The following is a 27,091-nucleotide window of genomic DNA, read 5'->3' as shown; positions in this document are numbered from 1 at the left end:
AATTTTTGTATTACTTTAGTATAAATACATGTTAATTTGGATTCATATGTTGTTTTTTTCTGACTTTATGTGAACGAAAAGACACAAATTCGCCCGTTTTCTCATTGGAAATAGGTACATTTCAAAATATCACTGTCCTGGTTTTGGTCTCACTTGTGTATTTTTTTTTTTACTGAGTTCCCCAAACTAACTAACTTGTTTATTCAGTATTGCAAACTATGCGTGCTCTGCTAGCCATGACAGAACACTAAGCTCTAGGAAAGTGGGAAATAAAGTCCTGCTTTCGTTACATTTGTTAAAACTGCATCAACATAATTCATATCAAATTTATCATGAGGGGGAGCTCATTTTTAAAACACTTAATGCAATCGGCTAGTAGTTGGGAGATTTAAATTACCACATTTCTTTTTTACTCTATAGCTGCTGTCATTTGAAAAAGATAACTACCATTAATTCTGTCAAGAATTGACAAGAAATAGTAGACCCTTAAACTTAGCAGTATTACTATAGTACAGCTAAATAGACAATGAAAAAAATCCTTTGCATTTCTTAGCCATCTTTCAAACACAATTGTTAAAGCTTTGGAAACAGTCATCAAGAAAGCATGAAATGGATTTCTTCAAAACAAGCAACAATAGTCTAGGGCTGTCAGTTAAGCCTCCAAATAGTAATCGATTAATTGGGCACACAGTATAATCGTTCGGAAAAATATTGATGATTGTACCGCTCACAGAAATGTTCAAGCCTGTCCTCCTGCTCTGGATCCAAGGTGGCATGCTTTTTGTTTACTTTGAATACACAGAGGGTGCGTACTTAAAGCATTTTCAAAACTGTTTCACTAGTAGTGGGGATGGGACCAGCAAATCAGCTGCTAGTTAACACTTAAGCAGGAAAAGAAGAACACTGCTTGTCTTTGGCAGTAATACTGTAAATAGCAGGGCATTTAGTGCAGTTTCGTTGATAAACTTAAATAATGTTATTAACTGTGCGCGTTACAACAATGTAATTATTTAATTGATTATCCAGTATTTATCTTGATGTATATAATGAGTAATGGAATCAATAGAAAAATTGATTTTCAATTTAATTGACGCAGCCACAGACGGTCACGTGAAATGCGCGCAACTCTGTATAGGTTCAGTCCTTCAGTCCGCTCCGATCCAAGTATACCCAGGACCATGTTTTCCAGTTCTCCACAGCGGGAACTGAGCTTGCTAACATTATGAAGCTTGAACCTCACACAACGCAGCTGCATTACCTGCATGATTTTAAAATAGATAAATATCATCCTTATCCTCCTCCTCCTCCGTGGGGCTGCCTGTGTCAGACTGACAGACGCAGATGCGGGAACCTGTGTCGCCATTAGCCTTGGTTGTAGGTGAAATATCATGCAGGCATATTGAATGTGGACATCATTGTTGCCCTTTTAGGGGAAACTATTATGTACTATATCACTGGCTTGTCAGTCTGCTGTATATTGTTATCCTTGTGGTTGAGAAATTGTAACATGTAAGCCTGTTGCATAATTTGTGTTATGAGTAAAAACAAAAGCTATGTTTTATGTAACATATTTCATCTCTCTTTCAGTGGAAGCATCAGTGCATGGCAGTAATGTCCACTGCTCAGACAAGACCATTGAGGCAGCTGAAGCCTTGCTCCATATGGACTCTCCAACCAGCCTGAGAGGTGACCGGAGTCCTGGTAAGAGCTGTTACAGTAGCCCGATTTTCACATGTTAGCCAGGGAATGCAAGACATTTGCTTTGGGTTGTGCTCTAGTTTTTCCGATTTACAGGGTTATGGTCTAGACTCAATTTGGGGCACTTAGGAGCAGCTCGCTTACAAATGTGAATCCAGGGCAGATGAAAGCCAAAATAAGGGCCCCAAGGTTGAATTGCATAACCACATATTTTGACAGAAGTTGTTATTTTTCCATAGCTGTAAAAAGCTTTTACAAATAGGGGCATATGAGGGCATTTTGCACAGTTCTTTTATGTTAAAAAAAATAAACGCTTTACCACTTAGATTAGCCTTCTGCTATATTATTTACAAAAAAGGCTCTGATTTAAATATGCCTTCAGTTGTTTAGTGTTATTACCAATTTCGACTTTATACAAAATTAAATAATGCTGCTAAACTGACAAACAACCAAATGAAAAAAGTATTGAAAGAAAATAAAATGTTAATCATGTCCCCGTACCATTGTGAAACTGGAATAAGCAGTAAACTGGGAGAAGCTGGAAAACAAGCGACAGGGATGCTTGATAGTAATTTGAGGAAGACTATGCTTATTAAGCACCTGGCTTCAACAGGGAGTTGTAGCCTACTCTTAGTGCAAAAGTGTAGAAGATTCGTTAAATCTTCTTCTTCTGTGAGCAGGTCAGTTTACTGTGCGTGTATTGAAATTAGTTTCCTTTGTCTATGTTTTTGCAGCATTCTGTCATCCTTATTGATTGGATTCAAATGTAACGGTCTTATCCATAGAATCATATGTATGATTGTAACATGCTATAATAAACCAGCATACTTAATTGTTGTTTTTTGGGGGCTGGTGGTGGGCCTGAGTTCTAAACAGTTTTTAGCTGACATAAATCTAGATGACATTTTTTAATTCGTGTGTTTCCTAATCAGAAACTATTTTAAAATGCTGCCAAACATCTCTGTAGCTTTGAAGCCAAGATGTTGATTGAACTCATTTAACTTGAAAACACCATCCTGAGCTGCAGTTGTAGTCGGATGTGATTTGCACATGATTTGCCACTTGTCACTGACCACAGCAACAATTATTATGTCTGGTTGTATAATACACTTGTACAGAGATGGCCAGACAGGCAGTTCAAGTGTGGCTCCCAGTGAAAGACTGAGTGCTGCACGCTGTGGCTGTAATGAACTGAAGAAAGTTACAAGGCTTGTAACAATAATAATTGAATTATTTATCGATTGGGATAATATCCCCACGATAATAAATCGATAATATTTTAATAAAATTGAATATTCAATGAAATTAAAAACGTGTCTTGTGTATATTAACTTACTGTCAAGAACGTAATCTAAAAGTTACTGAGAATGTGTCTGTGAACAAACACAGGATGATGATGCAAAGATCAAGAGTAACCTTCTTTGTTTATGTATTTTATACATATTATTTTGTTTTAAATCAGTCCCAAGTGTAGCCGTCTGTCTTGACCGAAACTAATAATGTTTAACATTACTACGTTGTCACGTGCCGCTGTTTCAGAATTTGTTTTTTTTACCTTTTCGTTTTGATGCAATGCACTGTCTGCAGCCTTTTTCATTTTTGATTGCTGTCTGAGTCTAAATGCCGCTGGATCCAATGAAACATTGCAGGCTTACAAAATAGTTTGCCACCTGTAATTGTAGAGTTTTTTATACCATGCTTTAAAAAAGAGGACTTATTGTTCCTTCTAAACTGTTACTGTGAAGTGTTGTTTTTTTTTTGGATTTTTTTAAGCATTTTAACTCGATAATCGTCGTTGGAATTTGCACGGTAATCTATGTCAATGTCAGGGTTCGATTTACAACACTAATACATACACAAGATTTAATTACTGTATTGCATTCTTTGTTTTGTAGGTAATTCACGAGGGCAAAGTAAGGCCTTTCTTCTTGGATATTTTTCAACTTTAATACAGTGTTAAATATATAATGGCTTTAACGTTTTGAAAATGAACGAATATCTAAATCTTGAACGAATATCCAAACATGAAAATTCCATGTTCATCCCAGCATTAGTTTTAATACTGATTTGTAATGTACTGCTCTGCTGTTGCATGAGTACGGAGAAACTATTGTCAGTGCAAAAACAAAAGCAGTATTTCACTACCATGCTCCTGTCTGCAGCAGTATTTCACTACCGTGCCCTGCTGTCTGCTGTGTCTTTCACTACCGTGCCCTGCTGTCTGCTGTGTCTTTCACTACCATGCCCTGCTGTCTGCTGTGTCTTTCACTACCATGCCCTGCTGTCTGCTGTGTCTTTCTGCAGTGGAGGTGTTTGTACCCCCGTGTGTAACGACCCCGGAGTTCATCCATGCCGCCATGAGGCCCGATGTGATCACCGAGACAGAGGTGGAGGTGTCCACTGAGGAGGCAGAACCCATGGAGATCTGCACTATAATAGAGGCCCCTGAAATGGAGCCTGTTATTAAAAAGAAAAAAGGTAAAGCCTCCCCCTTTCATAGCAACACAGCTGTGCTAGTCAGTGTGTTTGTGAGTTCACGGTTTGATGTGTAATGACCAAGGTTTTGAGTTCAGTCCCTTGAAAAAATGGACCTATAGAAAAATTACAATTTACTGTGTGCTAAATAACTAAATACAGTGATGCATTAAACATGCCTGTCATTTTTATTTTTTATTTAAGCTGGCCGTAAGCCAAAGACCCAGCAGCCAGCTGTGTCTAATGGTTCTCCAGATCTGGGTATAAAGAAGAAGCCCAGAGAAGGCAAAGGTGAGTGCCCGCATGTAGTTTAGCGATGTCATTGAATGTATCCACATTTTATTTTTTTTGGTGACAGTGTAGCACAAGGGATATACTTTTCCATGATACTGATGGATCAAATTTTGTATTTACTAGGGATGGGTCAGTGTAGTCAAATACATGATTACACGCAAATAAAAAGCTCTTCAAATAGCATATTACATATTCGAGTACATGAAAATAAGCCTTATATATTAGCTACTAGTAGAAGCAAATACAGCCCTTTATTTAAATACTGACTCTTGACAAGTTAAGTCAGTCTTAATCCTTAAGTCTTTACACTGGCTCCCTGTGCAGTATAGAATTGATTTTAATATTTTGCCTTTAATTACAAGGCCCTGAATGGATTAGCACCTAGTTATTTGCAGGAGTTACTGACCCTGTATCTTCCAAACCGCACTCTGAGATCACAGGATGCGGGGCTGCTGGTTATTCCTAGGGTCAACAAAAGCAACACGGGAGGTAGGGCTTTTTCTTGTGTGACATGCTATACAGATGTATTGTGGTTTGTTCTTTTTTTCTGCTATCTACTGTACAGTGCTTTGTGATACTTTTGTATAAAAAGTGCTATATAAATGCAATCAATCAATAAATAAATAAGTCAGACGTTGTTTTGCCTGTTGTACCAACCAACAATTTAGCCTGGCTTAGCTACATCCGACATTAATATTCTACGCCTCGCGTTCGAAATGCGTGTTAATGTGAATTACGGCTCTGTTCGAAGGTACGTTTGCTAGCCAGGAATTTGAGGGTAGTTTTAAACCTTCGAAGGTTCGTTGGGTGGCGTTCAAGGACTTCTTTAATTCTCTGTTAACAGAAACAGTTTCACAATGTGTGAAAACTATAAATCACTCATTAAATGTCACTCGCATGCAAAAATTGGATCTTTGGATTTGTACAATCCATATTATGTAAACAAAAGTTGTTGTATTAAAATCCACTGCCAAATCATTATACGTAGCAACTCAATATGGTGCCGCAGCTGTGTATGGAGCAAGTTATAATATCCGAAGCACTGGAGGGGTACCTATAGAGATTGTAGTGCTTCGTAAAATATGTACTGAATACCAAGTATACAAGAGTGTAAGAAGTGCTATGGTAGAATGTTTTGAAACATACAAAATATACGCTAACACTAATAATTTTCCAGCTCGTGTTGTCCAGAGGCAAACCTTGAATGTCTTCATTCGTCGTCTCGACAGCAAAGCTTTGTATAGCGTAAGCCATATGGAAAGAAATGTCTCGAAACCCCTCTGCTGTTTGGGATTTTTTTGTTAAATGCCGTTACGACCAAAAAAAAAATGCTGAATGCAAACTGTGCAAGTGATTATCGATGTATCATGGAGGCACAACCAATCCGCTGGGTCACTTGACAAGCGTAAGTTCATATTATGAAATGTATTTGCTTACGATTGTAAGTCGCCCTGGATAAGGGCATCTGCTAAGAAATAAATAAATAATAATAATATTATTATTAATATTTTTAGTAGTAGTAAAATGTGACTGATAACCTGCTTGGAATGGTGACTGTTAAATAAAGCTTTGTTTTGCCTCAGTCCGCTGCAGTTGGTGCTGCTGCAATGCAAGCTTACTGTATCGCATGCAGCATCAATTACATATACATAAACAATGTGTTTTTATTTAAATTATAAAAACATGATTGCTGTTCTATATAACATATATGGATTACCTGTAAAATTAGTATTTTCAGTCAAATATAAACCTATGGTGACCTCACCGGTAAAATATGCAAATTAGTACCATCGAAGGTTCGAGCCTTCCTTCGGTAAATGTGTTCCCAACCGTCGAAGGTCAAAATTTGAATGGGATTTGCATATTCACCCCTGTATATATCCCCATTCTGTCCAAATGTTTATTTGTCATTTTGATTATAATATGTATGTAGAAACGCATTTATACAAACACAGGTTGTTTTTGTTTGTTACATGGCGTTTCGACTGCTTTTATATATTCCTAAAATACTGTAATGCAATGGGTGTATATTGCCTATATACAGTACATTTATTTTATATTGTTTCAGTTGTACAGTTTTGTATATACATAATATACCTGTATATACACTCATTTCTTTTCAAATGTTTTTATCGTTTTTTCTGGTTGTGCTTTATGCAGTACGTCTCCATATGAACTAATTATCCATTTATTTACATTGTTTCAGTTATGGAGATATTTTATATGACGTGCCTGAGTAAAACTAAAACTTGTACATGGTTCCTGTAGCTCTCAGCTGAGCAAATTTAAGACCTTTTTAAGACTTTAAGACCAATCTTTAGAAAATTTAAGACCCATTTTCACATCAAGTATACCAAACGTAAATACTAAAATTGTGACTAGTTAAAATACCATCTAACAATTATTTATTCAAGCTATATGAATTGTAAAAGAATCAAACATTTTGATGCTAGTACAATAGATACTTATTTATTATTATTATTATTATTATTATTATTATTTATTTCTTGGCTGACGCCCTTATCCAGGGCGACTTACATTTGTTACAAGATCACATTATTTTTACATACAATTACCCATTCATACAGTTGGGTTTTTACTGGAGCAATCTAGGTAAAGTACCTTGCTCAAGGGTACAGCAGCAGTGACCCCACCGGGGATTGAACCCACGACCCTCCGGTCAAGAGTCCAGAGCCCTAACCACTACTCCACACTGCTGCCAATATACAGTACCAATGCAATGATAACAGTTGATGACAAGGGGTATTGTTCAATCTTTCTTTAATCAATAGAGCAGCAGTTCATTCCAGCTGATCAACAAACAACTCAATTATATATTTATGAAATCTTAAATGACATCAAGAGCTGTCAAAGCTGAGAAAAACAGCACTCTCACTTGACCACCCTTTGCCTTCAAAACAGCATCAATTCTTCTAGATACACTTGCACACAGTTTTTGAAGGAACTCGGCAGGTAGGTTGGCCCAAACATCTTGGAGAACTAACCACAGTTCTTCTGTGGATTTAGGCAGCCTCAGTTGCTTCTCTCTCTTCATGTAATCCCAGACAGACTCGATGATGTTGAGATCAGGGCTCTGTGGGGGCCATACCATCATTTCCAGGACTCCTTGTTCTTCTTTACGCTTAAGATAGTTCTTAATGACTTTCGCTGTATGTTTGGGGTCGTTGTCATGCTGCAGAATAAATTTGGGGCCAATCAGATGCCTCCCTGATGGTATTGCATGATGGATAAGTATCTGCCTGTACTTCTCAGCATTGAGGAGACCATTAATTCTGACCAAATTCCCAACTCCATTTGCAGAAATGCAGCCCCAAACTTGCAAGGAACCTCCACCATGCTTCACTGTTGCCTGCAGACACTCATTCGTGTACCGCTCTCCAGCCCTTCGGCTAACAAACTGCCTTCTGCTACAGCCAAATATTTCAAATTTTGACTCATCAGTCCAGAGCACCTGCTGCCATTTTTCTGCACCCCAGTTCCTGTGTTTTCGTGCATAGCTGAATCGCTTGGCCTTGTTTCCACGTCCAGAGGTATGGCTTTTTGGCCGCAAGTCTTCCATGAAGGCCACTTCTGACCAGACTTCTCCGGACAGTAGATGGGTGTACCAGGGTCCCACTGTTTTCTGCCAATTCTGAGCTGATGGCACTGCTGGACATCTTCCGATTGCGAAGGGAAGTAAGCATGATGTGTCTTTCATCTGCTGCAGTAAGTTTCCTTGGCTGACCACTGCATCTACGGTCCTCAACGTTGCCTGTTTCTTTGTGCTTCTTCAAAAGAGCTTGGACAACACATCTGGAAACCCCTGTCTGCCTTGAAATTTCTGCCTGGGAGAGACCTTGCTGATGCAGTATAACTACCTTGTGTCTTGTTGCTGTGCTCAGTCTTGCCATGGTGCATGACTTTTGACAGTAAACTGTCTTCAGCAACCTCACCTTGTTAGCTGAGTTTGGCTGTTCCTCACCCAGTTTTATTCCTCCTACACAGCTGTTTGTGTTTCAGTTAATGATTGTGTTTCAGCCTACATATTGAATTGATTGGTATAATTGGTATAATTGTTTAATCATACACCTGACTATATGCCTACAAAATCCCTGACTTTGTGCAAGTGTACCTAGAAGAATTGATGCTGTTTTGATGGCAAAAGGTGGTCACACCAAATATGGATTTGATTTAGATTTTTCTTCTGTTCACTCACTTTGCATTTAGTTAATTGATAAATATAATCTATTAACATGTCTATTTTTGAAAGCATTCTTACTTTACAGCATTTCACACCTGCCTAAAACTTTTGCACAGTACTATATATATATATATATATATATAATTTAGAATCCTTTAGAGATAATATAACAGATTGAACCATTAGCATTGTTTAGCCATCAGTATCAATCGAATTTAATCTTTAAAAAAAAAATAAAAAAAAATTGTCCATTGCATTTATTACTTGTTTTTTTTCTATACATTTGGAATCACTCATTGTTTTTTCCAACAACAAAGAGAGGCTCGAACGAGTGGTATTTGTGGAACTAATCTGTTGTGTTTATTCAGCAACACACATAGGCCACAACTAGTAGGGATTCATTTTATTTATCTTTTTGTTTGGCAGACTTACACAAGATTACGTACATAGTAAACTAAGAAGAACTGTAAAAAAAATAAAAATAATTATGGTGCACAAACTGATTTTCTGACAGCATGAAACAGCTCTCTAGAAAGTACACACCGTCTGGATCAGAGATATAGGGTGCGATCACAACACGCAGACTTTCGTCATTCTGCGCAGAATCTGCACAGAATCGGAGCAAGTAGCCAATTAATTTTCAGAATCTTTGCAGAATCTACGCAGACTTAGCAAAGTCTGCCTCTCGTGAACGCACCCCATATAGCTATGGTCTGGAGGATGTAACTGACGCTATTTCATAACACTCAACGAGTTGAGAGACAACCCGGTTTCCTTATTACAACGAACAAATCAGCCACTCGATAGGCTGGTAACTCGACTCCTGTGCGCCACGCAGCTTATTCATAGGGTGAATCAAAAGAACCGATTCAATGGGGACTCTGATCCGATTCCCATCGTTCACCTAAAGCCAGATTTACACTACACGATGTTTTCAATTGGGAGACGCAGCACTACGCACATGTACCGATTCAGCTACGATTTCTCACTGTAGATCGGGGGATTGCAAGCTACACACACTATACAAGGTATCTTGTCGCGGACTGCCCCTATTTTCATTGCAGAATTGTAGACATCATTCGGGAGAATCATGGACTCAAGCAAGGAGGCGATCGCTGTTGTCTGTGAATTATTTTGCACAGATAAAAGAAGAAAACGCGAAGAAGATCCATTTGGACGCGCAATTGGCTTATGTAGATTTTGCTATTAATATTTTTCTCTGATATGAAAAACATTAAATACTAGAAAAATATTCTCATTAAAAACATATATATATATATATATATATATATTTTACTTGCTTCCAAACTGATTTCATTATGACGGTGCACAAGAAATGGCTTTAAGAATTCAAGATTCTTTAAAATCAATTTCTGCCTGGAAGTGAGGTCTTTTGCCCCACTCCCACTGTGACGAGGTTTCAGCAGCTTTCTGCTTGTGTTTGGACTTCTACCACTGACCAAAAATAATTATAAATACATATTACAGTATCTACATTATTATTCGTATCTATATAATTGAAAGCATACAGTAATGCATTTTGAATATGTAAGTACTATGTGTATAATAGGACCGTGGATATTGCTAATGTCATACTCTGCAAATTCCAGCATGAGAACTTATACATCAGGGACGTAGACTGCACAAATGTTCAATATTGCGATAAAAAAAAAGTTTCTAACAGTTATAACATTAGGCTATAGCAATGTCAATATTTATTTCATTGACATCTGTGCTCTGAACCAACTCAAGTCGAGGAGCACAATCGAATCTGTTCAAAAAGCGCAACACTCGCTCCTAGTACAAAATATTTATTAGATTAAAAGATTGGCGTGGGAGATTGGCTGTCAAGCAGTCATCAGATTAATAACTTGAAGACTTTTATAAATATTTTGTACTACGAGCGAGTGCTGCGCTTTTGAACAGACTAGAATACACTTTAATAGCTACTACAAGTTTGTTATAGGTTTAAATATGCAACAACGTAATCTACATTCTCTCTATTTTTTAGTTTGGTCAATATCAATATTTGGCCCTTGAAAGCAAGTATAAAATGTTCTAGTTTTTGTAAAACGCTTTTTGAAATGTGTTAGTTATCTTGCCAATTTGAAGTTTTCAATTTAGAATGCCTTGTGTGAGGTGGTAACCTTATTTTGAAAATGAAAATTGGGCATGTTACACTCTATGCATTGCAAGAGCGGTTAAAGTTCACCTCATGTTTGAGTCTAGTACCATTGTAATCCTCCCAGTCTACAGTTTCAGAATGTGTATAGTTTCCCTGCTTCCTCTGATATACCGTAGTTTGTGAGAGGGGTCAGAAAATAGAACAAAGGGAAACAAAAAAGTCAATATATGTAAGGCAGTCACGTGCTGTACTTTTATTCCAAGCGAAATAATGTCATATAGTTTTAATTTTGTATTTATCTAGTTTTAGAAAATTATATAGTTTGTATATGCCCTAAAGTTCACACTGTGAAAAACGCAAAGATCATTGGACCTAACGACGTTCTATTTTTTGTTTATTTAATAAAAATGTTTAAGCAGCCGTGACAGAAACATAACTGTTAGAAAAATATATATATTTCTTCGTATATAGTCAACATATTGGCAATGTGAGATTTGTCATGTTAATAAATAACTTTCCCAGGGAATTAGTTACATAGAAAGTTACATTTTTCTTTTGTTTTTACATTTATACCTGCGGTATCTCAGTCTGTTGACCAGATATGCCCAAACGTGTAACATTTCTGAAAAGTGCAGATTGCAGATTTCCTGTTTCCTTTTAGAGACTTGTGAGAAATTTGACTTTGAAATGATTCAATCCCAAATTCAAGAAAAACCTCTAACAGCAAGGGGGTTAAATGTAAGGACCCTAATTAATTGTTATGCAATGCTTGTAACAGCAACATTCTACGGTAAATGTGTTCTGTTTGAAATTGTTGCCTTGTTTTCAGCTAATGTTAACAGATCCCTGCTTGAGTTCCCCTGTAATGACGGCACACAGCAGCTCTTGCTAGGCAGTCGTGAAACAACTTTGGAAGCATGGAACCGCCAAACTTTAAATTTGTAAACTGAAATAAAATAATGTATATAGCAAGTGCTAAAAGAAGGAAGCCAAACTTTGGCAACATTGAAATTAGAAAGCTAATTTAACTTTATAATGACTAAATGCTAAGCAGAACACAATGGCTAATAAGAAAACGCAAGATACTTGGAAAATAGTTATTTAACGCTGGCCTGCAGTTCAATGTAAAACATCTACTGTTGACTTTCTGTGAAATGGATAGTAACGTCAACATTTGCACTGACCATTAAAAGTACAACCAGGTATATTCCTTGTTTTTACTTCTATTATTTACAGAATATTGAATAAACAAGCTAACTTAGTTGTATCTGGTGTCAGTACTTAATGGCTAGTTGTAATTGGTAGTAAGGTAATGTTAAACTATTGTAATGTTGGAATGTATTTTCTATTGTTTTGGCCAGGTTACAGTATTTGCACTATTCAGATTATTTTATGACATGTGTTGGAATTAAACAGATGTAGAATATTTAGGTTGCTATATGATGTGTTTTTATTCTTAATACAGCAAAACATATTATTTGCTACTCTGTTTTTTGTACTGCGCAGCATTGTGCTGCTGTAGTTGTAATTGGAGGAGATACACGCTGTGACATTGCTGCTCAACTGTGTCTTGGTACAAGTTTCGTGGAGTTCTGTATTTTAATTCGGTAAACAAAAGGAAAAACCTGTGCTTAAGGAAATATTAACCCTTTGCGGTCCATTTATTCAACTCGTCGGGTCCAATTTATTTTCACACGCGCAGTTTATTTTACACGCGCTGTTTAAGTCTTTTCTATCACAGTAAACAGGTTTAAAAGGCACTGCATATCAACAGGACACTCAGTACTGCATCTCCAGCCCCACCCCTTGTTCAATGTATTTCACATACCTCTTCATAGTCGTGCATACTGATAAATCATCTCCTGATCACTCGTTTTATCACCAAACTCCTCAATAATGCGATCCAAGTCATTATTTTATTACTGTAACATCTCAAAAAACTCTGCAAATGTCTGTGATATTCTTTGAGCCCTGGCTGCGGAAGCAGCTATCTTGTTTGTTTATGGCAGTGTTATCTCTGTGGTGCCTGTGTATTGCTCAGATCTGCCCCTTTTTTTTTATTTTGTTCGGCTTTTCTCGACCCCAATTGGTCTCACTCGGCCATTGAATGAATGGTTTTCTCGGCTTTTTCCGGAGAAAAAAACGACTAGGACCTGTGCTTTATATCTTTTTGATGATGTCGGACCGGACATAGGACCGCAGAGGGTTAAAGAGTATTGAGTGAAGAAGTCTCGTTTTGGACATTGCTTGTACACTTTGTGAACCTGGCTGGCTCCTCCGAAGAGTAAACTTTAAACTTTTCCAGCCTGTTTGTAGTACACATATGCATTTGCCATGGCAGCTTAAGAGCAGGGACTAGAGTTTGGGTAATCGAAGACACGGAAATGTTGGCCACCGTGTATTTGAATAGGAAACTATCTGAAATTCCCATCCCTAGTATATTACAGCGATAGCTGGGGATTATGTTATAACTAGGGCTTTTGATTTTCAGTTTTAACCGATAAAACACCCACGACCACACAGATTTTAGTTTGTTTATTTATTTATTTTTGTAAAGCCAATATATACTGGAAAAACAGTGGAAATGTGGTTACTCAATTCATGTTGACCACCCCTTTCCCCTTTTAAAAAAAAAAAAAAAAAAAACACTACTACAAAAAACCTACCTTTCCCAGTGCAGCTGGGCAATGTCTCTCTTTCTTGACTCGTATCTTATTATTATTATTATTATTATTATTACATTAAAATAAGATCATTTAATTCATTCTGAATACTTTGAAACTGAGTGGCAGCACACTCTTACATTTCTATTGGAGACTCCGCTTGCAAGATTTAAAACGAGATTACAATCAGGAATGGAGGCTTGATTGCGCTATTTAAAGCTGTATTACAGTTAAGATACTGAGGATTTAAAAAACAATTGCAAATTGTGGCAAAATTGTAAAAGAATGTCTACACACAAAAACCCCAGAAGAATGTGACCGTGACCATAAGGATTTAGTTGTGGAAGACAGCAAAGGAAAGAAGGTACAACTTAGGTGTACAAGTTCTGTCTAGTTACTGCTATACATATTTTGACAGATAAAAATGCCCAAGCATTTTGTAAAGTAACCAAAAACAACAATTTCATACAGTATAGAAAAAGCAAAAGCCCCCCAAAAAACTGATTTTACATCAAACATGAAAATAGCTCAATTAAAGCACCGAAAAATGTAATTAATAAAAAACAAAAAACAGAAGCCCTAGTTACAGCGTAGTTAACAAAATAGCCAAATAAATCAGAATTCTGAAGTTCGATAAAAGTAAGCATATCGCAAATGCATGTGGTTCTCAGAATGTAGATTATCCATAAGTTCAACTGTGCATGGGCCTTTTATGAGGTAATGTTCTAGTCTGTGGATATAGTATTAAAAGCCATGATGACCGGCTGCTCCACCTCCTGCTGTTTTGTACGCTGAATCATTGTATGCTGTTTGTTTTCAGGGAACACCACCTATTTGTGGGAGTTCCTCTTGGACCTTCTCCAGGACAAGAATACCTGCCCCAGGTATATCAAGTGGACTCAGAGAGAGAAAGGCATCTTTAAACTGGTGGACTCCAAGGCGGTGTCCAAACTGTGGGGAAAGCATAAGAACAAACCTGACATGAACTATGAGACAATGGGAAGGGCTCTGAGGTATGTCTGTCTTTCTTTCTTTCTTTCTTTCTTTAAACCATTTTTACTCCAAGAGTAATATTTTGGGCCCTATACACAAAGCCGGAACATATTTTAAAGTTATATGAATAAAACATATGTTTTTCATGAACCTGTTTAGACCAGGTGTGTCCAACATTGGCCCTTGCACTCCTCTTCCATTATAATATTTTTAGTTGAACCAATTAAACCCTGAAATAGTTAATTAAATCATTACACCTGTTTAACCTAGAGTGGAATGGCCTCCAGGTATGATTGGACACCCGTGGTTTAGACTGTTAGCTTCTTCAACAGAAGTTTAGAATAGTTGAATGAATATCACATTTGTATTGTAAATATTAAAAACTTGAATGCTTTGTGAATAGGGACCTACAAATCCTATCTTGGTATCAAACAAGAATTGTAACATCCAGCTGGTAGTAGATTATTTAACATTTATGCAACTCAGGGCTTTATTATAATTTTTCAGCTAATACTGTGGGACCAGTCAGTCATGCTTGGCACAAAACATCCAGAATAAAACTTGTTATCAACACTTACAGCCCTTTTAAATATCCCTAAGTTTAGCAAATAGATCAGTTGACAACTTGTATTATGCACCCATAAAGAAGGAAGGACTGTAAAATAATCTTCCTTTGCTTCCCTTCAGGTATTACTACCAAAGAGGTATTCTAGCAAAGGTGGAGGGTCAGCGCCTTGTGTATCAGTTTAAAGAAATGCCAAAAAACATTGTCGTGATAGATGATGACAAATCAGACCCCAGCAGCGAGGACCTTCTCACAGCCGATAAGTCTTTTGAACGAGTTCCTCCGTCCACGGAAAGCCTCCTGACGTCAGTGGAGCTGTCCAAGACTCCGCCGATCCTGCGGGGAGGAGGGAGGAGTCTGGTACTGCAAGGCCCAGCGAAGGCAGTGAAAACAACAGTGTCGGTGTCACCCCAGCCTCGTATAGTTAGCGTCACGTCAGCCACACATCATCACGACATCTCAAACCAGCAGTCGCACACCACCACCATTATTCCAACATCAACAGGGCCCAGGTTTGTAGTGTAAAACAAGAATTTTGGCTCGCAATACTTCTTCACATTAAATCCAAAGCTGATTTGAATAATATTTCTACTTGATCATAACAGACTACGATTTTGTCATGGAGGTCACGGAAATCGTGAATTTAAATAGTCTGTCAAATCTTGGAAATGGATGTAAAAACACATTTAATTAGGCGCTTCCTTTATTTCTATCAAAAATGCAGAATGTCATGTACTGAAAGTACAAATCTACCAGTATCTGTTAATTGTTGTTTATGCAGCAAGCAGCATTTATGTATAGCTATGTAGGTCAGCGAGTGACATTTATAGTTGAGCGAGCATGTAAATGAGTGGTGTGGAAGTTTGAGGTGAAAGAATGATGACAGAAGTGTGAGCAAAGTGGCAAATATCACTGCTAAGCAGAGAAGTGAAAAATATCCAAAGGGGACATTTCATGAAAGTGGTGGGTGGCATGATGTTTTGTACACACAAACAAAAAGCAAGCTGTGACAAACATGTTAAAGGCGCTTCACATAAACAGAAGCTTGTACATTTGGCGACCTTTACGTGAATTATTACTGTTTTTTGTTTTTTTTACGGCACCTCGTCCGTGGAATGTACTAAAAATTACTCTGCCAAAATCACAGCCTTAATCAAAACGTATAAACAAAATAAAAGGTACTAGTTGTGAAATTCCCATTGAGAATTATTTTTGGCTGCTAAACGAGATATTTTGGTTCTTTGCTTGTATTTTATACTTCAGTTTGGAAATATGCAGACATGCCAGTGCTTCCACGCTGCAAGGGTACATTTTTATTATATAAAATGGACGTACATTATCTTTAAAAAAAAAAAAAAAAAAAAAAAAAAGTGGCAAACAAAATGTAATTTGAGGGTTTGTAACTGTGTATTAGCATTCCTAGAGGTTTTCAAAGTATACAGAGGATCAAGCACCCATGTGGTGGCAGTGTGGAGCAAACAAACCTCAAAATGATCATTTTAACTATTGTAACTCCAACCATTTTTGACAGTTGGCGTGGAACCAAAGATCATTAATATCTGAAATGCCTTTGTGGCCTCATGCTAAAACCCACTTTAACACATTTCAATAAAAAAAAGGAATTGAAAATATCAATATCATTCTAAAACCAAAAAAGTATTCTGTCTTTTTGGGGCCACTGCAGCAGTTACATAGTGGTAAATGAGACCACGAAATAGGGAGCTTCAAAAAGCAGACATTGGAATTAGACATGTAATGTTGGTGACATTCTGATATTGTAGGTGATTTCATTATTAGATTTGAGTTGACAAAGTCAAATTAATTACAAGGTAGTAAATATAGAACATAAAATCAATATCTATTATAAAGCAACTATAATGTCCAGCATCAAGTGCTAGTATCTTAATCAGTTCAGCGTTTTAAATTCCATAAACAACAACGTGTTTAATTGGTGCAGTCGGCAGTGGAAATGACAGGGATCTTCACAGATTCATCAGCCTTTGTTTCTTACTGAAAGGAAGTTCTGACCCAGTCTGTATCTCTTCCTGCAGAACGGTGCGAGTGGCTATGCAGGTGCCAGTGGTGATGACCACGTCTTTGGGCCAGAAGATCTCTACCATGGCGGTGCAGTCTGCCGGCTCTTCTGTCCTCACCAACACCAGCCCCACCACGGGCAATGCCCCCAAGGTGGTCATCCAGACCATACCCACCATGATGCCCGCGACAGCAGAGAACGGTGACAAGATCACCGTGCAGCTCGCCAAGATCATCACCATCCCTGCTTCCCAGCTTGCCCAGTACCAGCTGCAGGCTAAGAGTGGCATGACTGGGGCATCCAGGATCAACATTATGGGGGCCCCACTGGCCGTAAGAGCACTTACCCCTGTGTCGGTAGCGCAGGGGACCTCTGTCATGAGACTGGCCTTGCCTGCACAGCAGCAGCATCACCAGGCCACCTGCCACAACACCACACGGGTCATCAATGCCGTCATCAAGAGGCCAGAGATCAAGCAAGAAGGGGGAGCCCCCAGCACTGTGAAGCAACATGAAGTGGAAATGAAGAACGTTGTGGGCACCAAGCCAGTAACTCTCACATTCCCCATCACAGTAAAAACAGAAGGAAGTGAAGGTTGAGAATTGAAGAAAAGAAACGGGGTATTAGAAATTAACTGACACTTTTATTAGTCACACCAGTTAGAGACTACTTGCTATTGTATATGGGGGGAATTTTGGCAATTCATTTTGTATTATACAGCTGTCAAACAGACTTTAAAGGAAAAAAAATAATTCAATGAAAGCACGATTGAGCAGAAGATTTTTTACATCCGTCCCATGCTTTTCACTGGGATTTTGAACCACATGAATTTCATATTATTATTATTATTATTATTATTATTATTATTATTATTATTATTATTATTCTTGTTAGTGACTGATATGATTCAGCAATTAAACTTTTGAAAAAACACAGTGAAAACAATCTGGATCAGAAAAGGGACCAAATCAGTTCACTACAGTTTTACCCAGACACTAAACATTCAAAACACTAAGGTAAAAAAATGTATAAGAAAGCAAACTTCTACATTGTGTTTGGAGAGACGGGAGAGAAACCGTTGAATCTTTTTAACACTTGTCTATTATGATTTTGCATAACATTTTACAAACCAGCAACTGTTTGACTATCACTGTGTGCACATAGTACCCACTTTATTGGTGCTAAGTAAAAGCTTCACAGATGTGGAATGTGAGTAATGTTGCGGTTAAAGCTGTGCATTGGCAGCTTCTGTGCGAGGTAAGTGACAAAAAGGGACTTTGTATATGTCTTCAAACCAGTTTAAAAAAGATAATTCAAACAAGGAGCCTTAGATTAATCTACATTTTTGTTCATTTTCTAGTTCTAAAAAAATAAAAAAAAATAAGCTAACTAGCTTTTTGTGTAAAGCTCTTTTGATACTTTGTACCAAGCACAGTATTATAGAAATAAGGCAAACTTATTTTGTATTATAGTTTATAATGTACTTGTCAGGATTTCAGTTTCAGCAGGGTTTTGCTGCAATTTTTTGCCTGTGTCATATTGCCTTGGCGTCTGTGTAGACATTTGTTTCAGAGTATTTCTGCCACTTTCAAAAGGTCACGCTCCGCATGAATTCTTGCAGCTAGTTCTAAACTTTCAGTTTTTCTTTTTTTAGTTGATAATTGAGCGAGAGAAAAAAAGTTCTAGTGTTCAGACTGAACTAGTTTGTATATTTAACATTTGAAGTATATTCTATTTTGTTGTACTCTTGTTTCAAAGTGTATTCAAGTAGATTTTAAGGAAATATAAAAAAATATATATAAAAAAGTGTCGACTAATAATTTGTATTACAACAACCTTTTAGACTGGGGGGGGGGAACTAAATATGCAACTGTAAGAGGTTTCTTTTTAAAGTGTTTGGAAGTAACATAATTCATCACTCAACAGATGTGCTATTCCTCAATGTGCAGTTTTTCAAAGAATCACATTTAAAAAATCACGTTTTGCAAACAAGAATATTGCTTGCATGCCTTATTTTCTGGTAGTCTTACGCTGATGTGGACATTTCCCTTGAGTGAAATTGTCTCCATCTCTTCAACCCTTTATTTCCTGTGTTTTAATAAACCAGCTGCTTCCCTAATTCCTTGTATCCAATGACGTGCTATTACCCCCAAAGACACTGCTGAGGTGTCAAGACCTAGGAAGGGAAACCAATACTTGAAAGTATGGCAAGCAAAGAGAGCTTGCATTAACCTTAACATAGTACCAGAGAAAATGAGTTCATGAATAAATTAAAGAAAATACACATTGACTGTAATGTGCTTCTTTCAAAACTGTAACCTAGGTAGTGAATAGAAGTGCACAACAAGCAAGACTTAGGAAATTGCTTAAATGTCTATTGTCACTTTTTTCAGGTCTGGTAATCTAAAGAAACACAAAGTCAGTGATGAATAGCTGTGGCAGTTGTGAACACTGAGTAAATGAAAGAAACGGTGCCCCACAAGCCTGTTTATTTTACACTAAAATATACATATTTAATACAGCCTTACATTGTTTACCTAGCGTTCTATATATATATATATATATATATATATATATATATATATATATATATATATATATATATATATATATATATATATATATATATACACAGTGCCTTGCAAAAGTATTCAGACCCCTGACCAGTTCTCTCATATTACTGAATTACAAATGGTACATTAAAATGTTCTTCTGTTTGATATTTTATTTTAAAACACTGAAACTCAAAATCAATTATTATAAGGTGACATTGGTTTTATGTTGGGAAATATTTTTAAGAAAAATAAAAAACTGAAATATCTTGCTTGCATAAGTATTCAACCCCTGTGCTGTGAAAGCTCCCAGTTTACACCGATGAAAGAAATTAACCTGAGGACACAATTACCTTACCATTGGCCTCCACCTGTGAACCATTAAAGTTGCTGTCACATTTTCTGGATAAAAACCCCACTGTTGAAGTATCATTGGTCAGGCTGTGAATGTGAAGGAAAATGAAGACCAAAGAGCATTCTACAGAAGTTAGAGATAAAGTAATACAAATGCATAGATTAGGGAAAGGGTACAAAATAATATCCAAGTGTTTGGATATCCCAGTGAGCACAGCTGGATCAATAATCAGGAAGTGGAAGCTGCATCACACCACTCAGGCACTGCCAAGAAAAGGCTGTCCCTCAAAACTCAGCGCTCAAACAAGGAGACTTGTGAGAGAAGCCACAGAGAGGCCAACAATCACTTTGAAGGAGCTACAGAGTTCAGTGGCTGGGAGTGGAGTAATGGTGTACCAGTCAACCATATCAAGAGCTCTGCATAACACTGGCCTGTATGGGAGGGTGGCAAGAAAGAAGCCGTTACTCAAAAAGTACCATCTGAAAGCACGTCTGGAGTTTGCCAGAAAGCATGAGAGTGACCCAGCTGCGATGTGGGAAAAGGTTTTGTGGTCAGATGAGACCAAGATAGAGCTTTTTGGCCAAAACTTAAAGTGCTATGTGTGGCGGAAACCTAACACTGCCCATGCCTCAAGACACACCATCCCTACAGTGAAGTATGGTGGTGGCAGCATCATGCTGTGGGGATGCTTCTCATCAGCAGGGACTGGGCATCTTGTTAAAATTGAAGGAAGAATGGATGGAGCAAAATACAGGGAAATACTGCAAGAGAACCTGCTTCAATCTGCTAAAAAACTGAAGCTTGGGAGGAAATTCAGCTTTCAGCAGGACAATGATCCCAAGCACAAGGCCAAAGCAACATTGGAGTGGCTCAAGAACAAAAAGGTGAATGTCCTACAGTGGCCCAGTCAAAGTCCTGATCTCAATCCCATTGAGAATCTGTGGCACTATTTGAAAATTGCGGTCCACAAGCGTCGTCCAACCAACCTGAACCTGGAGCAAATCTGCCAAGAAGAATGGGCCAAAATCACTCTGACACTGTGTGCAAAGCTGGTACATACTTACCCCAAAAGACTTAAAGCTGTTATTGCAGCGAAAGGTGGCTCTACCAAATATTAATGTGTGGGGGTTGAATACTGATGCAAGCAAGATATTTCAGTTTTTTATTTTTCTTAAAAATATTTCCCAACATAAAACCAATGTCACCTTACAATAATTGATTTTGAGTTTCAGTGTTTTAAAATAAAATATCAAACAGAACGAAATTTCAATGTACCATTTGTAATTCAGTAATATGAGAGAATTGGTCAGGGGTCTGAATACTTTTGCAAGGCACTATATATAATTTGTTTTAATTTTTTTTTGTTTTTTTTGGTTTTGTGGATTTCTTTAATTTGAGATACATGGCTACTGTTGTGATCCAGCAATGGGGTTACTAAATAAAGTACCCCAGGGGTCAAAATTTTGGATACAAACATAGCCATCGACCTTCTCCTGGATGAAAGAGGAGGCCATGCAAAGTTTGGTTGCACTGGCTCCTGTGGGGTCAGAACGCAGAGAGGAACAGCCAGACGAACTTTCTTCTTTCTGTGTGTGTGTGTGTATGTGTATATATATATATATATATATATATATATATATATATATATATATATATATATATATATATATATATATATATATATATATATATATAAATACAGTCACCTCTAAAATTATTGGCACCCTTGATAAAGATGAGCAAAAAAGACAGTATAAAATAAATACCAGTACTGAGCTATATTGTAATTTTCCAACATGTGGAATATATTTGACTTTATTAATGATTTAATGGCATCAACCAAAATTACACATTTCTCAAATTATAAATTTATTTCCAAAAAAAATGAAGTGTCACAATTATTAGCACCCTTGTTTTCAGTACTTTGTGCACCCTCCCCTTGCAAGGATAACGGCACTGAGTCTCTTTCTATGAGATTGCAGAACACATTGGGAGGGATCTTAGACCATTCCTCCATACAGAATCTTTCCAGATCCTTGATATCCTTCGGTCTGCGCTTATGGACTGCCCTCTTCAATTGAAACTACAGGTTTTCATGGGGTTCATGTCTGGAGACTGAGATGGGCATTGCAAAATGTTGATTTTGTGGTCAATTAACCATTTCTTTGTGGATTTTGATGTGTGCTTGGGGTCATTGTCTTGCTGGAAGATCTGCTTGCGGCCAAGTTTCAGCCTCCTGGCAGAGGCAACCAGGTTTTTGGCTAAAATGTCCTGGTACTAGGTAGAGTTCATGATGCCGTTGACCTTAACAAGGGCCCCAGCACCAGTGGAAGCAAAACAGCCCCGTAACAAAGATCCACCACCATCTTTCGACGCCAAACCCACCACTGGTGTGCGTGGCCAAAGATCTCTATTTTCATCTCATCTGACCATAGCACCCGGTTCCAATCAAAGTGCCAATGCCGTTTAGCAAACTCCAGGCGCTTACATTTGTTGGTTGCTCTCAATAAAGGCATTTTTCTGGCAACCCTTCCAAATAGCCTAATTGAGGTGGCGTCTAATTGTAGATTTGGAAACTTGGTGACCCCAAGATGCAACCAAGTTCTGTAGTTATCCAACTGTGGTCCTTGGATTTCCCTTTGCCTCCCGAACCATCTGCCTCACTGTGCGTGGGGGCAAGACACACTTGCGTCCTCTACCAGGCAAGTTTACCACTGTTCCAGTTTTTCATATGCGTTTTACCTCATTTTTATACCCCAGTGAAACAGGAAGCCATGGAAGGCCACAATACAGTTCTTTAAGACTGAGATGAACTTAAAGAAGTAGAATGTTAATGCAGATTTAATTGTTTGATTTTATTTATAAGAATCTTTAGGGGTGCTAATAATTCTGACACCTATCTTTTTGAGAAAAAAATGTTATTACTTAAAACTGTTAATAAAAAACTTTCTCTGAGCAATTGTATTAGAATAAAAGAATATATGGTTTTCCCATATATTTGAGCATAATATAGCTCATTACCTGTGTATTTTATAAAGCCTTTTTTGCTCATCTTTATCCAGGGTGCTAGTAATTTTGGAGGTGGCTGTGTGTGTGTGTGTGTGTGTGTATATATATATATATATATATATATATATATATATATATATATATATATATATATATATATATATATATATATATACACACATATATACACACACACATTATATATATATATATATATATATATATATATATATATATATATATATATATATAGACACACACACACACATTACCTAAAGAAATTGTGCTACAGCATTCATCCACTATTGAATCCTGTGTGTTACTACATTTCTCCGAGACAGCTCAGTTATGTCCAAGGGTATTACTTTACCTTCCGATACATTAGAAATGCCGATACATGTGACGAGTTACACTTTAAGCTTATGAGGAAACAACCCAATCCTGCAGTATTTTCAAATACACCACTTTAATTACATTACACTAAGATTGTGTTAAGTGCAGTACTATTTTAGGGTTCTAAAATTGGATTATGAAAAAACACATTAAACACTAAGCAAATGGGAGTAACTTTTGGAAACCATTTTTTCATGTTGCTGCTAGTTCCTACTGCAATAAAAATGGAGGTATTAAAAGTTTGCCCCACTTGACTTTTGTAATGTAACCACTTTTACATAAAATCTTGACAGGGCTTACCCCTTTTTTTCATGTTTTTTACTTGTCCCCTTTTATAGATGTGTATGCCATGTGTATATGGCCAGTCCCTTTAATCAAACTACCCTCTTATCTGAAAGCTTTAAAATACAGTTAATTAAACAGTCGGCAATACTAATCTAAAGAACGCAGAGGTATGATAACCAAGGCTTGTGAGCGAATCTTACAAAAGATGTACCAAAAATGTTTTTTTTTATTTACTTATTTATTTTTATCGCTCCAGTATGAAAAAAAAGAAGCTGCTTGATGAGATTCTGGGATCGATAAGCTACTAACAACCAAACGAGCAAGATGGGCTGAATGGCCTCCTCTCGTTTGTAAACTTTCTTATGTTCTTAATATTGTACAACCACAAATCACAAAGGGACCAGCTTCTGTCACTTTACAGTGCCTAGTGGCCATACAAGGTGATGAACAATTCCAGCCAAATAAAATGATTATTTTTTTTAAATTGAATTACCAAGTCCAGTGGTTTTCAATTATTTTTTTAAACTGTACCCCCTTGTGTCTGAAGGTTTTAGTTCAAGTACCCTTTTAGAATTTATCATTCTAAAGGGGTACCATAGTTGCAGTAAGATAATCTGCTTAACATCCAAAATAACAGAAAATACAACCAAAATCATAAAATACAAGTGCCAGCAAATCTTAACTGTGCTCAAAAACCAAATCGTGAATAACTATAGCCACACAAACACCAGGGGGCAGTGTGATCTGAGGGAGGCTGAATACAGACTTCCTAAACTTTAAAGCTTATTTACAAACACAACATTGTAGTGTAAGATCGTTGAAGCTTTTGTTTTGTTTTTACCGCAAAGGGTTACACTCAGATTTGTTAGCATACAAAGTATTAAGCACTAGTAGGGGGTTATATAATCAAGTCGTGTATTTAATAGCAAGCATAAGAAAAACACACAAGATAGTGTTTAGACACGCGAATCAAAGCAAACAATATATACGAAAGCACAGGGACAAAAAAATAAAAAAAATAACAGAAAAACAAAAAATAACCAAACTAAAGTAGAAACAAAAGTGGCCGACATGTCTCCTATAAAAAAAGAGAAACAAACATTTTTGTGATCACAAACAAAAAAATAATTCAGACAGTTTACTTAAAACAAAACTACTACGCTCGTTATATTATACATTAAAAACAAGTAAACTGCCTAAACTGTTTTTGCCTCTGAACAAGAACACTCTTTTTCTATTTTTTTTTTTTTTTATATAAATGTAGTCGTTGCCAATTAGTTTTTATTATTTTCTCCCCAATTTGAAATGCCCAATTATTTTATGCTCAGCTCACCGCTACCATCCCTGAGCTGACTCGGGAGGGGCGAAGATGAACACACGCTGTCCTCCGAAGAGTGTGCTGTCAGCCGCCCGCTTCTTTACACACTGCGAACTCACCGTGCAGCCGCCTCAGAGCTACAGGCAGCATCGGAAGACAACGCAGCTCTGGGCAGCTTACAGGCAAGCCCGCAGGCGCCCGGCCAGACTACAGGGGTCGCTGGTGCGCGGTGAGCCGAGGACACCCTGGCCGACATAACCCCCCTCCCCCTCACAGGCTGCTTAGCTTCGATTGAAGTTAATTAAAAGTTTCGTTTTTGTCAACACATTTAATATATTTAAACTGTAATTGTAATATTTTTTTTACAGAAACATGAACTCAGCTGCTGGGCTCAGCGGTCCTGTGTTGACCGAGACGCGCGCTTCGGGTTAGACTGTGCAGTCTCTCCCACCGTGTCTCGTTGCCGTCTTGGTGCCTGCTTGCAGCATCATTGCGAAGGCTGCTAGGGCCTGAACAGCAGGCTTTCCTCAGTCTTGCATACATTTGGACTGTTTGGGTTGGCCAGAAGCGATATAGGTGGGCAGCCCTCTATACTGCTTCTGTTGTAACTGTAGGTCACAGACCTACCCCATTCCCGACTTGCCAGTACACGTACAGAACAGCGAACGAGGTTCCGCACCTAACCGTACCGACTCGGTTTGAACTACCGTACCTAAGGTACCGTACCGCACTGAACTGGCGCTAAGGCACCAAAACGGCACTAAACCGACAGGCACCGTCCCGGTACAGCTTGGTGCAAGCTTGGTTCAATCTCGGTTCATTAACGGTGGGTACAGCTAGGTGCAAAGTCACCTACTCGGTTCAAACAGTGGTACCATCTCTGGTCCAGTACCAGCAGACTTGGTTTGAGTGTTAACTCTCCCTGTTATAATCTTTTTACAATACTATACTGCGTCCGACCTGTTACATTATTGTACAGCGGCATCGCTGCTTATGCAGACTGAGACAGCTGGTTTGTGTTACAGTACTGTATACTGCACCAGCCCTGGTACAGTAAGTACTGCATATAGGGGCGTGCAGCTTGAGCAGACTGGGCATTACTGTACCCGCCCTGTTACACAAAGGCGTTGCTGCTTGAGCCTGTCTAGAATAGCAGTCTTGTCTTCATCAAGCTGAGGCAACTGTTCACAGCCTACCTCTGTAAAGTGCTTTGTGATGGTGGTCCACTATAAAAGGTGCTATATAAAAATAAATATATTATTATTATTTGCATATTGCCTGGGTTTTATCCCTGTCACATATGCAAAGCCAGCCTGCCTGTCTGGTATTATTATTACTATATTTCTTAGCAGACATTATTTCACATTATACAGATATCACATTATTTATTTTTTTTACATACAATTACCCATTTATACAGTTGGGTTTTTACTGGAGCAATCTAGATAAAGTACCTTGCTCAAGGGTACAGCAGCCGTGTCCCCCCACCTGGGATGGAACCCATGACCCTCCGGTCAAGAGTCCAGAGCCCTAACCACTACTCCACACTGCTGATCCAAGGTGCCAAGCAGGCCTTGTTGACAACCCAGTTGCTGTCTTTTTATCAAACCACTTTTCTGTGACACACCTGCGCATTTATCCAAGTGTACGCTGGAGAAACGTCTCCTGCAGCTTTAGAGTGCTCTGCATCCTGCGCACCCTGGGCCTGCGCACTGTATGATTGTATTAGTTTTAAGTATTGTTGCTCCGACACCCGGTTTTACGGATATAGCTGTGGTAATTCGTGCAGTGTGGCTAATTAATAATATTGACCTGTCGTGAGTTTTTTAAAATGTATTTATTTATTGTCATCACAGTGAAGTAAAATAGTAGAGAATACGAGCTAATAGATTTGTCTTTTCCAAAATGAGCCCGCCCTAATTAAGTGGATGCCCCACCACAGTGTTCATGCTGCCGTTGGGCCTGTACAACTTTAAAATATCACATTCAGTTGGCTTGCATAGACCCCCCTCCCAAAAAAAAAAAAAAATTCGCGGAGTGCAGCTGCGTCACATAACCAAAAGAAAACTTATGCAAAAATCCATCAGCAGTGAAATCAGTCAAAAAAGGTTTTTTTTTTTACTATATTAT

The 27,091-nt window shown here is 37.9% G+C and overlaps 1 protein-coding gene across 3 annotated transcripts in view; it reads left to right on the top strand.

The window, feature by feature from the left end:
- LOC117408860 (ETS-related transcription factor Elf-2-like) overlaps nt 1–19,333 on the top strand; it is a 44,392-nt gene extending 25,059 nt beyond the window's left edge. For all 3 annotated transcript variants that reach the window (XM_034014224.3, XM_059004835.1, XM_034014227.3), the window contains 6 exons: nt 1,588–1,701; nt 4,003–4,176; nt 4,378–4,464; nt 14,277–14,469; nt 15,137–15,526; nt 17,066–19,333. In XM_034014224.3, the coding sequence (XP_033870115.1) occupies nt 1,588–1,701; nt 4,003–4,176; nt 4,378–4,464; nt 14,277–14,469; nt 15,137–15,526; nt 17,066–17,648 (1,541 nt within the window). In that variant the 3' untranslated portion in view covers nt 17,649–19,333. The remainder of the gene's footprint in view (nt 1–1,587; nt 1,702–4,002; nt 4,177–4,377; nt 4,465–14,276; nt 14,470–15,136; nt 15,527–17,065) is intronic.
- The last annotated feature ends 7,758 nt before the right edge of the window (nt 19,334–27,091 follow it).

This window comes from Acipenser ruthenus, chromosome 2 (genome assembly GCF_902713425.1).
Source record: "Acipenser ruthenus chromosome 2, fAciRut3.2 maternal haplotype, whole genome shotgun sequence".
Taxonomy (NCBI): domain Eukaryota; kingdom Metazoa; phylum Chordata; class Actinopteri; order Acipenseriformes; family Acipenseridae; genus Acipenser; species Acipenser ruthenus.
The sequence above is the reverse complement of the archived record's forward strand: the minus strand, read 5'-3'. Positions and strand labels throughout refer to the sequence as shown.